General features: G+C 39.1%; 1 protein-coding gene across 1 annotated transcript in view; it reads right to left on the bottom strand.

Moving 5' to 3' along the window:
- Positions 1 to 18,546, bottom strand: part of SLCO5A1 (solute carrier organic anion transporter family member 5A1) — a 73,680-nt gene that overhangs the window by 30,777 nt on the left and 24,357 nt on the right. Inside the window, exons 2-3 of the mRNA XM_088058957.1 lie at positions 10,616 to 10,748; positions 4,283 to 4,503 (exon numbers count right to left, since the gene is read on the bottom strand). Of these exons, the coding sequence (XP_087915083.1) occupies positions 4,283 to 4,503; positions 10,616 to 10,748 (354 nt within the window). The remainder of the gene's footprint in view (positions 1 to 4,282; positions 4,504 to 10,615; positions 10,749 to 18,546) is intronic.

The raw sequence follows: 18,546 nt of genomic DNA, 5'->3' as shown, positions 1-18,546 counted from the left end.
TGTGCTGGACCACTGCTTGATTCATGATAAGAGAAAAGCGTAAGAAAAATCTGCAAGTAATATAAGTATTCATAAATATTTATCTAAGCAAAGCACTGTAAACTGAATTTCAATAAAAACTCAAATAATTCACCTTCTTCTTCAACATTTAATATAGTTTCTTTTATCCCTGTTCCAGCCCAAGGCAATGCAACGTGAATAAATCACCCCAGCCTACAGCACTGTCCTTCTGTAGTCCATCAGAAAAGTTTTTTGTAAGGGTGAGGCAGATATCAGCTGAAAGACCTTCCTTCTGCTAGTGCTCCCAGTCTGGACAGCACCCAAACTTGCAGCTCTGGAGAAGGCTGGATCCGTGCCTAGGTCTCAGGGGCAGCTTCCACTCTTGTGCAGTACAAAGCAGAGCCAAGATTTTAGACAGAATTTCTGGTTCATTTATCAGAACGGAAACCAGCGAAGTGACACACAACTACATCAAATATATCCTGCATGGAGCTAATCACTGATCTCTCGAGCAGTATTTTGCCATTTCATTATCCACACCATTTAAACAACCTCATTTGACTCTCAGGACAGGCCTTAAATTCCTGGGTGGTGGCTGGACTGTTGAACAGCGCCTAATCTTAATCCCATCAAGAGAGGAGGGGTTCAGAACCAGTTTGGTATCAATATTACTTATTTTAATGTGATTTAGAGCAGGTCCTCGAGGCTCCAGTTAACACTTCTCATCATTGCATGGAGCTATGCCAATCTTTTCTATTTTGAGCTCTTCAGGACAGCCTAAGAAAGGACAAGAAGGAAGTGCCTTGCTCAAGGCACTGCAGGATCTCCAGCCCATGGTCTGTGGAACCCTCTGCCATTTACAGCACTCACCAAGTGCCCCCACACACAGCCCACTGTCTCCTGCTCCTCTTCTGATCCTGTCAACTGATCTTCAAGTAGCACAGAAACTCCAATCCAGATCCTTGGCAAAGCACTTCAGTGGGCTTATCCTGCAGTCAAAAGCCCCTCAGGAGTTTCTTTTATCTCTGCTGATGCCCTGACTATCATTTTTATCCCGTCTCTGTCCCTCACTGGAACTCACTGAGAAAGGCATACGATAGCTGCTAGATATGAAAAGGCAGACAGGAATATTCTACATTTAAGAAAGGGCTGTACATAGGAACAAAACAAAAAAAAACCAAACAAACCAAAGGCTACAAAATATATGTAATTAATTAGATTAATTATTTAATTCAGATTAGATAATTCTATTTTAAGTAATATATACATTTGCTTTCTTTACACTGCTCCTTTATTCAATTGCACAGTAAGTTTCATTATAGTGGTAAGTGAAAAGGATTGCAGGTACAATTTCCATGGTACCAAACCTTAAGGGTATCTAGATAATAAATGAAAACAGTAGTTTTGTCTGCTCAGATTCATGTAGTACCTGCACATATGGGATTTAACCATGGTATCTTCATTATAAACTCTTCTAGCTCATGTAATCTACACCTCCTCTATTTTTCCCCAATAAACTACATCCAATTTTCTTCTTCCTGTGACCTACTTACTCTTTTACTTAATACTTTTGATACCTGACTCAGAAGCATTCTTCAACTCACATTTACTACTTGAAACATAAGTAAGAAAAGACTGAATTCCAAGCCCTTGCAATCTGAAACATGTGAAAAAGCAAAGTTGTATCTGTATTTTTATCTAATCTCAGCTCTACCATGGGCCAAAATAAAGCTCAGGTCACTGAAGCTTGAAACTACTTGTGGATGGAGCCAGTTTTGGTTTATTTCTTCAGCCTATGCAGGCATTCAGTGCAGAAAAAAAGACTCTCATAACTTTTTGAGCCCTTTTCATTCACCTAGAGAGTTAATTAGGAAATTAGGACAAGTTACAACAAGGCAAAAATCATTTTGCCAGGCTTCCTGGGTAAGATGACATCATATTGGAAGAACAAAACATTTACTTTCTTTACAGAGATGTGATGGCACTGATCTCTGTCACGGCAGACTATGACATCATTGATATTTATTAGTACAGAACAGAAGATATGACCTACTAAATCAACAGTCTCCTGGTCACTGCCAAAGCGGAGTTACTGCCCATAGTGCTATAAAAAGATGAAGCTCTGAAATTCAATGGAAAGTATAAAATGTTTGCTGCATCTCAGAAGAAGCAATGCTAAATGACCTAGGCACATATGATCCTTTTTTCCTTCCCATTATAAACAAAATTACCTCAGCTGAAAAGCTTGAGGCATGATCTTATTCCATAAAGCCCACTTAAATTGGAAAAATAATTAAATAATAGTGCACTCCTGCTGCAGGCCTTCTTTGCTAGGGTAAGTGACACTAAATGGCAAAGCTATTATCAGCTTACAGTAAAATACTTTGTCTGCTTATCTCAACTACCTCACTATCTTTCTGGCATGTTTCTTTTCACTGTTCCACATGGTGAAGTTTCTCCTCTAAAAAAAAAATTAAAGGTTTTGTACAGTAAAAGCTCTAATTTGGTAGCTCCAATAATATATTAATATAGAATTGTATAGAATGTATGTTACACATCAAGGCAGATATAGACCAAAGAAACACACGCCAAAATGAGACATACAGAAGTTCTTATTTCTGTAAAAAAGGGTCCTAGGGAACATTCTCCCATGCAAATACTTGTTTTTTCTGCATCTGCTGTGCCTGTATGGACTGGAAGGTGAAATTATGTGTCTGCAATCAGCAAATTCACCCATATGCACTTCATCTGTATACCTGTATCTTCACCAGGTACACCTAAGGGTGAAGCAATCCCTCTGCTATGACATTGCTTGCAATCATTAGGAAGGAGTCCAGCAAAGATTAGACTCCCCCAATTCCCTGTGTTACTGAGAAAATATTGACAGAAGAAACCCTGAACTATTTCCACTAAGCAGAAGCCAGTAGGTTTGAAGGCAAATAAAACACACAACTAGTTGTGTGGATTGAGGAGAAAATATTATGTATTGGGGCTCACATATATGCAGAATGGAGTCTTTAAAGGAGCAAGGAACATGCTTTTCTTGCTTCTCCATCACATTTTCAACCACTTTGGCAACAAAGGGAGAACATGGTCTGAAAGTTCTGGTATTTGAGGTTCACTTTGCTTGCTCTTTGCTTGTCTTGTACCTTAAGAAGCTGATCTGTGAGCTAATAAAATCACACCAAGAAAGTACTGCTACCTCTTTTTTCTGTAGAAGTTAACAGCAACTTTAGGCACCCTGAGGGAGAGAAGCAGTGTAAATGTAATACAGAGCAAATCAATATGGAGGTGTGCAAACATAAAATTACACTAAAAACAGCTGGTTTTGCTAAGCCTTGTCTACTCAGCATAAAGAGTGATCATAAATGTTTCATTTTAAAAAGTCTGCCAATCATTATAGCCTGGACTGATATCCAAGTAAAAAGTAACACTAATGTCTATTTCAACAAACACTTAAAAGTTTTGAGTTCAAATTATGTCTGATGGTACAATAGATATTTCATGGTTTCTCCCAGTCCCACTGCCTTTATCAGGCTACCATGAAACGGCACTACCAGCATTTGCATCTTAGAATCCAAGGAGGACACAACAGCACTAACAACACAATGGCATTGAGGCACATTCACTCTTGTCCTATACTATTCAATTTTATGATACTGCCAAGTCTGTATTGTCAATTTAAATTCTATATGCTTCACATTAATAAATTTGTAGCAACACTGCTCTTCTTCCCCAGGCAATTTGTCAATGATTATTACTTACTGTTAGATTTTATATTAATGGCTACTCCTCAAAAAAAATGAAAATCTCTACTACTTGTCAATCTTTTGATCTCTTCTTGTTTCAAAATTAGCACAGGTTTTATTTGTCTAAGCCTTCAGAAAACAGTTTGCAGCACAAAACAGACAGGAAAGGAATATGAAACAAATCATCCTTCTCTGTGAACTTACCCAAATGCATGAATGTAATTGAACTCACACACCAGAATTCCTTGTTTCACATATACTGTAGAAGAGCACTTTATTCCATGAAGTTCAGCTTATAAACCAAGTGTGACAGTTACAAACTCAGGTGCACAAATTCATGCGGTAACAAGAAAATGGATGTCCTACAATCACTGCTGCAGCCTGTCATTTCAGAGGATGAGTATTTAAATTTCAATAGCAAAAACATAATAGCAAATATAGGATATCAAAACTGCCTTCAATCACACTCATACAATCCTGGATGATCCAGGATACACAAAATCTAAAGCATTTATAAATTAAAAAGAATTTACCTTTAACATTCTCTCCAAATCCCATAGAGGCAGAAACTGAACTGTCTGTTTCTGTTTTGCTACTTGTTTTCTCTTTCATCACATCATCATCACTTGAAACATCAGCAGAGTTCATCTTCTTTTTCTTTTTTTTATGTCGAGGAGGGAGCTTTTTTGGAAAGGTAAACATGGGAAATATCACAAGGAGCATTGCAATGGCACAAAGGAGAAATCCACTCCACCTAATGTCAAGAAAACAGAAATGGAAACAAAAGCAAACACATTATGTGAAACAAAAAAATCAAAGTTAGTGTTAGAAGCTGCACTGGCTGTAAAGACACACTTGTGAAACATGAAAACCTAAGAGTAAAGAACTGCAGTGGGGGAGAACCTTCACTGCACTAAATTCCTTAATCAGAAGATGCTTCTGTTGGCTTATTTACTGAAAGGTATTTATCCAGAACTCACCAAATTTTATTAAATAGTGTCAGCTTTAAGTTACTACAAATTTTCAGTTTTTGTAATTTTTCAGTACCAAGTGCTGAGAATTCACTTTGACTTAGCCTTTCACAGGTAATTCCCAGTAAAGCAATATAGAATTTCTCTGGAGAACACAGAAAAAGCTATCCATGTCATGAGAAGATAAAATGTCCTGATAGATACATCAGGGCTATATCTGTTCTGCTTTCCAGTGCCTACCTCTCACTGCCCTGACTGTCCCATTCTCTTCCTTCACAACTGAGGAGTTCTCAAAGCCTGAATGTAAAGAACTGATGTGCTACAATTCATTGCCAGGGTTTATGCCCAAAATTCTGTTCTGTGACTGCAACCTGAAATAGTCTTCACAAAGAATTTATTCTTCTCTCCCTCTGTCTTTTAAATATGGGATATAAAAACAACCCTGAAATGATTCCTTGGCTCTCAGACAATGACCTGGGACATACCCTGAAGGTATGGCAGAAGAAGGGACTATGTGTGGGATACACAACTGACCTCTTCAGCCACATACAGTTGTCCTCCCTGCAGCCAAAAAGCTTCATGGACTTCACCACAGCATCACAGATGGGCAAAAGGACTTCACTAGAAATTCTGTACAGAGTTAAGTCAGCAGCCAGAACACTGATAGCAGTGTCAGATAACATCATTTCACCTTTGAGTTCTAACAGGGAAAGACTAATGGAAACAAAACCTCACATAACTGGTTCCATAAAGAAGGACAACCTCTGAATCCGTCCAGAAAGTTCTTCTTACATACTGGAACTGCAGTTTTCACTACAGATTCATCTCATTGTATCAGGTTTTCATGACAAGGTTTTGGTAGCACAGTGAAGACTGTAGGGGTGCTTCTACAAGAAGACACCATGAGCTGTCCCATGCTGGACAGAAACAGCTCCAGTCAGTTTTAAAACAGATCCACCACTACCCAACACTGAGTCTATCAGAATGTTTGTGCTCCTTGGTGTTCACTTATTTAAGAAAGAGGAAAACACTCACAGCAACTGTACGAAGGGAGTGAGAAAATATGGAAGAAACTGCAGAATAAAATATGGAAGCCCTGCACCCTCAAGGCAGGAGAAGGAGAGAAGGGGCTCCAGGTGCAGAGATTGACGTGCAGGCCCAGGACAAGACCACCTCCAGGCTGTGGGGAATCCACTCTGGAGCAGGCTTGAGCAGGAATTGTGGCCTGTGAAGAAGAGCCTCCACAGGAGCAAGTTTTCAGGCAGGATATGTCACCCATGGGGGATGCTGCATGCTGGAGGATTCTGTTCCTGGAGAACTGCACCCCATGGAAAGGATCTGTGCTGGACCAGTTAATAAAAGACTGTCTGAAGCACAGAAGGAGCAACAGACAAGGTGTTACAAACTGACCACAACCCCCTTTCCACAGGCCACCGCATCACTCCAATGAAGGATGTAGAAGAGTCAGGAGCGAAGCTGAGCTTTGGGAGAAGGATGGAATGGGTAGGAAGTGCTTGTAGGTTTATTTTTAATTCTTTCTATCCTACTCTGTTATTAACTGGTGATAAATTTAATATCCCTAATTCAAGTCTACTTGGCCCATGACAGTAATTAATGAGGGTTTTCCATCCTTATCTCAATCTATGAGCTTTCCATCATATTTTCTCCCTGTTCTGCTGAGAAAGGGGAGTGAGACAGCTTGGTGGGCACCAGGCAGCCAGCCAAAGACAACCCACCACACAAATCTTCGTTAGTATTTGGAAGTTCCAGTAAGTCAGTCACGTTATTTTAACAGCCAACCACAACAATGACAGCTTTTTCGTTTCAAATCAAATTTCCAGAATCTCCGTGTGTTGACCCTGGCTGAATGCCAGGTACCCACCAAAGCCATTCTTATCACTCCCCATCCTTGGCAGGAGAGGGGAGAGAAAATGTAATGAAAGGCTCCCACTAGCTGCAAAGGAATCTCTGCTCTGGCACCTGAAGCACCTCCACCTTCCTCCTCCTTCTTCAATGACATTGGGGTCTGCAGAGCTGTTTCTATTGCATATTCTCGTTCCACTCTCCTCTGACTGCTGCTGGTGTTGCACATCTTTTTGTTTCCCCCTTCATAAATATGTTGTCTCAAAGGTGCTACCACCACCACTGACGGTCTCAACCTCAGCTAGCCTCCTCTTGGAGCTGGCTGATACTGGCTCTCTCATGTAGAAGTGAAACTTTCAGCAGCTTCTCAAAGAAGCCACCCCTGTAGCCTTCCCGCTACCAAAACCTTGCCAGGCAAACCCAACACAAAAACAATTTTTACATACTTTTGTACTATTTTTACAGTATTAATTATATATTTGTTCAAACTTTAAACATTTTAAATTGTGAGTAGATAGGATTTCTTGCCCAAGAAACAAAAAGCATTTGGCCTCGTATTTGTAATGCAAAAATATTGCAAACTTTATTTTTCAATGAAAATAAATTCATAAGTAACACACTACATGGTAAATTATTACACACAGGCAAACAACAAATAAACAGCCATGTGTAACATTATTTTTATTAGAAGCTTACAGGAAGCTTTTGCAAGGCAAATATAAGTGACTGAAAGTTTTGACTAATTTTGATATTATGTAAACAGAAAATCCTCCATTCATTTTAGCTGATAACATGCATGGATTAGAAAGCAGACTTTTAGGAGGATTAGTCAGCACTGTCAGACGGAATAAATCCGTAGTCTGTATAAAAATGTAGCAACATCCCTTTCAGGATCTCAAAGGCAGAAGCTGCAAAGACACTGATCAAAGAAACAATCTGTGGCAATAATATGAGGAAATCTGCAACCACCCACTCAGGAGGAAACAGCAAAGGAGACAGGGCCTGTAATGCAGAAGGAGATGAAATTCAAATCCAAAGGGACAGTTATGACAGCATACTAAATGCTGGAGATGTCACAAATGCAGCACTGGATGCAATTATCTCACCATCTACACAACTTCCTGGAGAAATATCAAACAATTGGAAAACAGACAAAAGATGGGTATAAAAAATAATAAGGACACCTACAATGGGAAATTGAGAGGTCAGAACAGGAGCTATAGTAATTTAAAAAGCCCTTGATTTTCTGTCTTCTAAAGTCAAAGAAAATATGCAGAAGAATACCTCAAAGGCATCCGCACAAGCCGTAGGACCTCAAATAAAGCAATTAAAGCTAAGGAAGGACCAGACAATGCTGAAGGAATTCCTTTAAACTTCTTGGGTGGAATGTTGATGAAAGACTATATAGGAAGATCCAAGCATTAAACAGATTCTGAACTAGGAAAACACTCAGAAAAGTGTCAGCAAAAGAAAACTTGATTTAAAGCACCTGACAGACCGCCAGGGGCTACTCCACAACTAACGAGGTCCCTATACAACACATGAACAGTTCTCAAAGACAACAACATGATGAATGATTTCTACCAGATATACCTACAGTTACCACATTTGAATAAAAAACAGTTTCAAACATTTGATGGGCTGGCATAGACAGCTGGCTCGTAATTTAGCCCAGAGCAGCTACAGAAACCCCAGGTGTGCAAAACCTAGGAGCAGAAATCCGGGTCCTGTGAAATTCAAGGAATAATCAGATCAGAAATAACCCATAAAAATAACCATTTTACCTCACCATGCTGCACGAGAGATAAACCAAACTGCATGTCCTCTAATACATCTCCTAGAACAGCTTAAGGAAAAAAAAAAGGCTATACTGCTTTTATTTTAGCCATGTATCATAGCTGTTATATTCCTATTTTGTCTGTAAGCATTGCCTCCTCTACAATGGAAATTGTTAAATTGGGTCCCATGATAAGTTACATTAGGAACCTTACAGCTAAAATAAAGAAAATATAGAAATCAAAGACACTAATTCACTTCAAAGGAAGACTCAGAAATCTCAAATATGACTTCCCATTAAGTTGTCTCAACTGAACCATACTTTCAAAGTGTGTCAGCTGCAGTAAGTGTTGGGATACTCTTACATTTCAAATTGTTAGATTGCATAAATAAAAATAAACTTGACTACGTAGCACTTCCCTGCAAGGACAAAATGTCACAGTCCCAGAAAATACATTTCATTGTAATGAAAGTCTATACTTCCAGAATTCTCTGCAACCAGGCTGTTAGTGAGCAGCAAGGGACAAAGGTTTCACCCTCTCACCATGGGGGTCTTGCTTTTTTTTTAATGGGTAGACTTAGCTTCAGAATGAGAAAAGAGAATGAGATACAAATGCTATGAACACCACTAAACTTTCATGAGAGGCCATGACAGATTGTTCAACAAATTATCGGAGACCTGATAGCAGTTGACACTCCTCAGAAATTTAAGAGAGAAAGAACTAACACAGTCAAAAATTAAAGAGAAATAAAAAGACCTGGAATACCCTTCAAGGAAATCCAGACCCTACAGATTTAATCAACAAGATAAAAAATGAAAACTGAATGACTTTTACTGACTTTGTTGATTTGGCTATTTTGCTTTTGCTGAAGATGCTTGAGTTAAAACTCAGTTATATCAGTGGTTGTGTTATGGATAAAGTCAAAAGTTTATCCCACATTCATACAGCCCTACTGATTTCAATTAACAAATCTATTTATGGGACCGTTTGCAATTTCTATCAAAAAGTACTGATCAAATGCCGATTACCAGTTCTGACATGTCATTAAAAACACATAAAGTGTAAGAATTTTACAAAGAATGTATAATATTACACTTTGATTCCAAACCTTTTATACTAGAATAGTCCAAATTTTGACATTGCTTCACACTCACATAACAGATCTCTTCAATGAGATAAATCAGTAGATAAATCAGAGCAGGGAGTTGTTAACCCCAAGGCTGCACTCAGCTTTGCCTTTCTCTTGCTGAAAATTCAACAAAACAGTGCAGCAATGCTCTTGGACTATGTAAAACCAATAAAGCAGGACTAAATCTTTAAAGGTTTAAGAAGACTCCAAAGAGTGAATTTTTCATATCAAACTGTCAGGAAAGATCACTGCAGAATAAACAGAAACAGATACAGACCGCAAGCAGTGGTGCAGTGACAAACACTAACCTAGGGCATGAGAACTGACACTGCACCTTACATCAACAAAGCAGAGGTCTCCTCCTGGGATAATGAACTTGAGGTTTCTTCTGGGATTGCATGAAAACTTCAAGGCAAGTTTATGATTTATCTGAGAAAAGCCAGTTAAAGCCTCCTCAAGATCTGCTTCCTCAAAGACACATTTCCAAGGAGGCCACATCTCAAAGGCTACCTGAAGACATCAGCTAACAATTACAGCTGCTACATCTCAGTGCTGCTGGAAGCCTACTCCTTACTAGACAATAATGTGATGCTTTACAGCATCTGCTGCCTAAATATCACCCTGAGAAACAAAGACTGGAAAGAGCATGTTCTGACCTCATCCTATCTCCTTCATCTGGAGTAGGATCAGTAAAGTTGAGTGTTTCTCATCTGGGCAGCAGACTTCAGTGTTTCATGCTACCTCCTCTGGAAAACCAAAGAGATTAATCCAACTTTCATTAGGAAGGGGTTGGTTCTGGGCAGCAGAGATCATCCATGGCCTCCTGCAACACCAATATTCAGCCCTGCCGTCTCTGTGATAAGCACTGTCAATCAGTGCCCACTGTGGTCAGGAACAGTCATGAACAGCCAAACCTAGGGGGTTTTCCATGCACTGTTCCTGAGCACTCCTGTGGCAAATCTTTCCTCTCTGTCAGAGGCCAGTGTGTAGTAATCAATCGAAACATCATCTTCCTCGGCCTCCTTCTGCAACCTTAAATAAATCCTCAAGGGATAAAATCTTCCAAGCTGTACAATTCTGTACTGGCAATTGAGAGAATAGTTTTGAAAAATGCTTGATCCTTACCAGTTTCCAATGAATCGAGGATCACTCTGGTCAATATACACAGTTGTCCTAGGATCAACATAGAACCCAATGAGAAGTCCTCCTAGCAAGTATCCAGCTGCAGGTCCAAGTGCTCCCATTACGTACATGATGGCTGAGGAAATAAAAGGTCTGAGTCATACATCAATAAAATTAACGTTTCATCAGTTATTTACACATGAAATCACAAAGCAAATGATGCTTATTTAAACAAGAAGTTCTGCAACCTAAAATTTTAAGGAACCTTTTTTGCAACCAAGGCAGCAACTTCTGCCTAAGTCACATATCAGTAAGAAGATTACCGCTTTCTGTACATTTTCAGTCAAATTATGCAAGTATACACTATTTTGGTATTCTGGATGGAAAGCATACTTGACTTGCATAAAATTTTTCCCATTTGGTAACATTTCCTTTAAAGTAAATCAAAATTATTTAACATATAAATTTAAAAAGTCAAACTAATGGTAGGGAAACAGAAAAGAAGAAAACCAAAGAATAAAAATTGCAATCAAAGAGCAAAAGACAATATTCTAATTTAGTTACCACCAGTCTAATACTGCGTATAAAAGAATGGTTCATTTTAAGAAATCAAATATTCCTATTTCAGAAATTGACAGAACATGGCTTCACAAAGGGAAAGTTCTATTGAACTAACTTGTTATCTTTCTGTGGTAAGGTCACCCACCCAGTGGATGAAGAAAAGGTGATGGATGTGGTTATTCTGTATTTTGATAATGTTATTGATACTGTCCCTCACAGCATCCTTCAGGATAACTTGTCCTGTGGGGTGAGTGGCTGCAGGCTGTGCTGGGTGAAGAACTGGCTGAACAGCAGAGCTCAAAGGGGACAACTGGTCACCAGTGGTGTTCCCCAGGCTTGAGTTCTAGGGCCAGGTCTGTTCAATACATTTACCAACAACCTGCAGGCAGGAGCTGAATCCATCCTTAGCACATTTGCTGATGATCCCAAAATGGGAGGTGCTGCTGACTCTTGGAGGGACAGGAGGCCTTGCAGAGGGATCTACACAGACTGGAGCACTGGACAGTGATTAATGGCATGAACAAGTCAAAACACCAGATTCTGCAGCTGGGATGGACTAATCAGGCACAAGAATGAACTGGGAGAAGAGTGGCTGGAGAGCCTCTCTGCAGAAAGGGATCTGGGGGTGCTGGTTGGTAGCAGGCACGGCAAGAACCAGAGGCGTGTCCTGGAAGACAACGGGACAAACCCCATCCTGGGGTGCATCAAATCCAGAATCACCAGCTGCTCAAGAAAGGTGATTATCCCACTGTGCTCAGCACTGGTGCACCCTCACCTGGAGCACTGTGTGCAGCTCTGGGCACCACAACTGAAGGATGTGAAGGTCCTTGAATATGTTCAGGTAGGGCAACAAAGCTGCTGAGAGGGCTGGAAGGAATGATCTATGAGAAGCAGCTAAGGACTCAAGGCTTCTCTAGTTTGGAGAAAGAGGCTGAGGGGCAACCTCACTGCCCTACAGCACCCTGAGGGAGGGCATCTTTACTCATTGGATCTTTTCTCTCTGGTATCCAGTGACAGGACACATGGCAATGGTTCAAAGCTTCACCAGGGGAAGTTTACATTGGAAGCATTTCTTTATGGAGAGGGAGGTCAAACACTTGTGAAGGTTTCCTAGGGAGGTGCCAGACTCATTAGTGTGTTTAAGATGCATTTGGACAATGCCCTTAGTAACAGGTTTTAGTTTCTGATCAGCTCTGAAGCAGTGAGACATTTGGATGAGATGATCGTTGTAGGTCCCTTCCAATTGAAATGCCTCTGCTCTATTCCACTCCATTCCATTCCCCCACAATATCTCTTTCCTTCTTTAATATACCCTGCAGTACCCTTTCCTTTTAAGATGCTTCTGCCCTGTTTCCCATAGGGTCTGCCTGTAAGTATAAAAGACAAGAGAGTGGAAAGGTTGGTTCCCGCTGTTGGCTCACGTATCTTGTACCACGGAAACCCAGGCTCCAGCACAGCAACACTTGCTCAGCTGCTGCAGATCCTCCAGCAGCACATGAAAGAACTGATTATCATATTCTCTGTAATTCTCTCTCCAGGTCCAGATGGTTACTGGACCAGTCCCTGTCCACAACAGGAGTATGCAGGCCCCATCCTTTTTGGTCCTATCCTCAATCAGACATGCTGAATCCTAGACTGCAGCAGATGAAGAAGTATAACTGAGTTGCTACAGCTTGAGTTTCCATGTTACCTGTTACAGTAAATTATATCTCACAAATAAACAAAAATGAATCATTAAATCTGCCTGATTAAACCAAAATAACTTGCATATTTCCATCTTACATTTTGAAATAAGAGAATGAAGAAAAAGAGCATTCTCACAAGTAAAAAGAGAGCCTTACTGTAGCAAAAAAAAAAAAACCACAGTAGCTACCACAAAAGGTAAAGCTGCCTATACTAAAAAGTGCTGCCAGACCACAAATTGATTGCACAGTTTTATCACTTTTAAGTAATTTTTTTTTTTTAACACATTTTTGGTTTTTGTGAAACTGCAATTTTGCATAAATAGATTTTGAAGTCCTTTTCACATAATGGTTTTCAGAACTGTGTTCACTATTTAAATTTATTCCAGCCATGTTCTCTACTGAATTGATTGTAAACAATTCTCTGTATGCCTAAAATGCTCCATCAAACATTGAAACTCTGCTCCTTAGCAGCAAGTGCTTAGATAAATCCCACAGTAACTGTTATTTGCAAAATTCACATCATGAGGAGGGAAAAAACAAACAAACAAACAAAAAACTATCTCCACACTCCCACGGCCAATAATAAATTTTGTTCTACAAATGTTTGCTTGGAAAATTGATTCAGACAACTACAGCAAACTCAGATCTCTAAAATCTTTAGAGAGGCAACACAAAGGGAGTAAAAGACTGACCTAATCCGTTCACTTCAGCATTCAGAAAAAATACTTATACTGCATTAATTCAGCTTTAGTTCCACCACTGAAAGCAGCAAAATGCAGCAACTGCTTAGGTTTCAAATCACTACCCAAATAGTGTATTTTGTGCACCTGGAAACTTCAGAGTGTTTTCCTTGTAAGCAGAAACATTGCACAATAAAGATAAAAGCAACACTGTACACGGTTCTATTTGAGAGAAAGAAATCCTGTTGACAATTTCAGGAGTAGTTTAAAATTACTTTATGCTGTTCAGGCTTCAAGCTGTATTTGTTTTTAATGTAACTTACAGGCAAAATGTCACTTTCTGAGTCTTTCAGAAAACACAGAGCCTCCATGTTCCTGGCCAATGGCAGGAGGAAGTGTCAACAGGTAAGTTCCTAAAATTGCCATTTTAAGACACATTACAGCATCTTTTTCAGCATCTGATAGTGGTCACTATCAGAAAATGGACACCAAGTGCAAGAAACTGATTTACACTCATAAATGGGACTAAATATACAGCATGGCAAGCATAACATTTCAGTATTTCAAAATTAGGTACTTGAAAGAATCTGCCCCAAACTTTCAAACCTTGCTGTGAAAGCAAAGGGCAAACCAGCACTGTAGGTCCGTAGGCAAACCCTGTCAGGCTACTGAAGGGTCCTGGACCCTTAAAATTCTGGTCACAGCCCTCACAGCTATATTTAGGAATAAAGATTTTTCTGATTCCCAAGATTACTGGATAATATAGAAAGAGAACTAAACTGGAAACAGATTCAATAAGGGTGTCATCAAAATTGTACCTGCTTCACAAATAAAAAAATCCTATGGAGAACAGTTTCAGAATTTTTTCCACTCAGAATACTAGAAGGTCTCCAGCTTTTGGATTAAAAAGGTTCAAAAAATATGCAGATGATGTATAAGCACCTTCCTTTCAGCCTTCTGCCAGGAATTTCAGCTAACTCTTTTTTGTTCTCCCTCTTCAGGCTATGATCTGGGATCTTGATCTAGGGAGCTGCACAGATGTGACAGCCAAGACCTTTCAATGGAAGTAACAAACATTTTTATCAGGGGACATGCCAGAGTACTGTGATGCTAAGGCAGGGCACACAGTATCCAGATGATTTTTTAAATTGCACCTAAGGAAATCCAGCATTTGTCTTACAACCTCATAGCCATAAGCTTGACTGGTGCTTAGATTTGCAAGCTGTCTAAGTCACAAAAAGCTATGTTGTAAAACAGCAGCAATATGTCCTTTCCCATGATAGAACAGATGTGATGTACACTGCTTGAGTTAAAAGCTCTACTCCAAACCATAAATCATCTTCAATAGATAAAAGGAGGAAACTATTGTTAATATGGACATATGGGCTACAGCATCAATCTGAATCTCTTCTGTTTGAGTTGCACTGAAATGCAGGATTGCAATCCTCTGAGTTCCTGCATTAGCCATGCATGTTCAATGATGAGAAGTCATATTACAATTCTGTGGGAACATTGGTCTCTCTAGGAAAGCATATCTACAGGTAACCTGCTCCCACCCAACTTCACAGAATCACAGAATATTCTGAGCTGGAAACCACTCACATTCCTAAGTGAATGGGCTGCACAGGGATCAAATCCATGACCTTGGCATTAACAGTACCATGCTCTAACCGACTGAGCTGATCTCAGGGTGACCTAGAGCCATATGAGAATTACTCCTGACATTCAACACAACCAGCTCCAACTGGACCTGGCAAAAGCTTTTCCCCAGAAATCTGCTGAAGCTTGCTGCTGCTGCTGTTATGTAGGATCCTAAGTCTTCAGAGGAAAGCACACATTGATTTACTAATATTACATGGCTTTTAAACAAGACAATTCCAAAGACCAAAGACCTTGTGGATTCTTTAAAGTCTCTTTCTTCTCCAAAGGTCTCAGTGTTGTGGTTAAGAGTTTCCATTACCAAGCATATCTCTTCTTCTGGGTGTACTTTCTCTTCAGTGATGAGGGATAGACTTTCCCAGCCCTCCTAAACCTAGTCTTTCAGACCACAGCTCTACCTCTGACACAGACGCTAGATAAGTAAAAATATCCTGGTTCGAAGAGAGTTAGTTAAGGGCCTAACTAAACAATTTATTTTTTTTTAATCTACCTACACTAACAAATTTAGTAAGACACAAGTTATAAAAATATTGTGAATGTCCTTTTCCTCTTCTAATCACACCAAAAGACATCCGCAGTAGGCTCTGTATATGGGAATATATAACATATGTCCCTGTGGCACTCTCAAAAGCATATGTGAACCGTCTGTCTGTCCCTCTTTATATTAGTCATGCTAGTACCAATTAAAGTCACAAGTCACATACTGTGCCTAGATGAACAGAAACTACACGTTAGTGAGCTACACGTTTGGCTTCTGGGTTCTAAAAAACACACTTTGGTTAAAAAAGTCAAAACAAAAGTATGTATTGCGCAGTCCCTGTCATCTCCTCTGTGTGCACACACATGTCACCACACAGCTTATCACTGGAGGAGGAGGAACATTTCTGAAAGACTCCATTGTCCAAATCTTGGCAGCACATCACCATAGTACAACTGTTCATTTCATACATGTGTAAGACAAGCAGAATTTGACCTTTATTCTATTTTCAATGGAAGTTTAGAATTTGCAAAATCCTGCAAAAGCTACATGGTGCATTCTGAAGGTATATTATATATATGTATGTATATACATGTTAGCTACTCTAAGAATAGTAGAGCAATTTTAATAGATTTTGCAGGATACTTTTTAGTGGTATAGAATTATAATCCTTTTATATCTGTAGATTTCAAATTTTTACTCCAAAATTACCTACATTACCATGAGGATATTGATTGGAAAACAAGAGATAGTAAAGAGAAAACGAATCCCCTATAGTCATGAAGTAGAGTAGCAAGTCCAGAAGTGTAATTTACTTAATTGAAGCAATGATTCAGTGTCCTACCTGCTGAACAACGCTCTCATGAAAGAACAGCACAAAAAAAAAATAAAAACAACAAGAAGAATACATTCATGTGAATTTGCAAGAAAAGCCCTGTGTTTACAGATTACTTGTTTAAAATTTGAGGACGGATCATTAACAGAAATGCAAGATGAACTTTATATAATCTTGAATATTTATGTGTCAAGAAATTTAAAGGACTATATGTTTAAAAAAAAAAAGTTGCAGGGTTTTCTGCTGGGAATTTGCAAGTAAAAGAAGCACCACCATGCTATGATACCATAGCATCCTCTCCAGCAGACATTTCCTTGGAAAGCTGTACTGTGCTGTCACTGGACAATGGAGCAGCACTGTTATTTCTCTAGGGTATAGAGCAGGTTTTGATTTCTCCACAGAGCAAAGCTGACAGGCAGAGGTTTCAAAGGGGAACAGGTCCCAGCTCTCCCCTGTTCCTCTCATGCCACAGCACTGTAATGGGATAGTGAGGATCAAGCAAAAAGGAGCTTTCAAAGAAACATTGCTCCAATTCACAAAGGTGTTTACCTCATTCTGTCTAATTTCACACACACAGAAGCTACCCCAAAAACCATAAGGTTTAACCACTCTTTTAAGCCTGAGGACACAGAACTGAGTTGTGAGAAACCAGGCAGACTTTGCAAAAGCTTTTAAGTCAGGAAACCAGTTCACTTCCTTCTTTTCATCATGAATGCACAATCAAACGTATCTATACATGCTTTAGGATTTTGTCTTTAATGTGGTTATTTGCTCAGGAAAAAACAATGCTTTGAGCATTACTGCCGTTCAGATAATAATGTCCAGTTCACATCTTTAAATCACTTCCTTTCAAAATGTATTAGCGTTACCATGACTTTAACAGTCTCTCAGATCCAGTGTTCCAATCAAAACAATAAACAGAGCAACAAAACTACTTCAGTAGCCTCTCTTGATCTTTGTACACAATATATTTGTCACTATTTTAACAAGCAGATTCCACAGGTCTGGAAGACAAATTTATGGAGAAACATAACTAAAACATAATTTTACATGCCTACCATGGAAAAGAAAATGAATGGTCCAGCTTACCACTCCATTAAAAAATGCTGGACATTAAATTAAATAAAATATGTTTCAATTCTATTTAAGTGACTTGCCAACATCAGATGAAAAGATTTTCTACCTTTCTCTTTACCTTAGATTTTTACCTTTCTCTTACAGCTTTATAACTAAGACAGCATTTGTATTAAAACAGATATCATTCCCTGATTTAAAAAGCTAAGCTGCTTCATGCTTTGTACTCGCCATTTGTGGCCATGTTCTAAAACATTATAATCATTTTACTGGTTCCAGTTCTACTATATCCATAAAAACCCAGGAAAGTAAGCTCAAAGAAAACAAGCTAAAATAGGCTGTCTGTCCCCAACCGTACTTCTTGTATACACTGTCACTGCAATGCTGCTCCAAGTCACTGCTATGCTGTAGAGCCACAGTGCCTACAAAGCAATTCAACTTACACCCAAATTTCACAGACTCAATGCTTGTCTTTTAGTTACACTACCAGGTGTGTGCATCCAATCCAAAATCAGATAACACTGAAAATACCAAAGAAGAAAAGCTTATACTTGTACCATGGTATTTCAGCTTTACAGATACTCAGCTAAAGAAATTATTGCCCCAAGGAAAACAACTCCAGTGCTTAAAATGAGAGTCTTTATTGCTTTATTCCTAAAACCTGAGAAATGTGGAAGTCAAAATCCCATTCTTTAGAGATGACTGTTTTGCTTGGAACATACAAGTATTACTTGGGGGTTTTCATCAAAATCTGTTTTTTCGCTCTTTATATTCACCTATAAATAAACATTTGCTGATAGTATTACCAATAATTACTTGCAGTTAGCAAGTAAATATGAAAAAGACACATCTGTTGAAAAAGATCAGTGAAAATGGCTGCAATTTCTGAGTGCAATTTCCTACCAGTGTGGTTAACTGAATTTAGACACCATGCACAAAGAAATTCTTAGATCAGATAATTA

Source organism: Pseudopodoces humilis, chromosome 1, assembly GCF_049639895.1.
Source record: "Pseudopodoces humilis isolate 2021_Gansu_Grassland_sample_001 chromosome 1, ASM4963989v1, whole genome shotgun sequence".
Taxonomy (NCBI): domain Eukaryota; kingdom Metazoa; phylum Chordata; class Aves; order Passeriformes; family Paridae; genus Pseudopodoces; species Pseudopodoces humilis.
The sequence above is the reverse complement of the archived record's forward strand: the minus strand, read 5'-3'. Positions and strand labels throughout refer to the sequence as shown.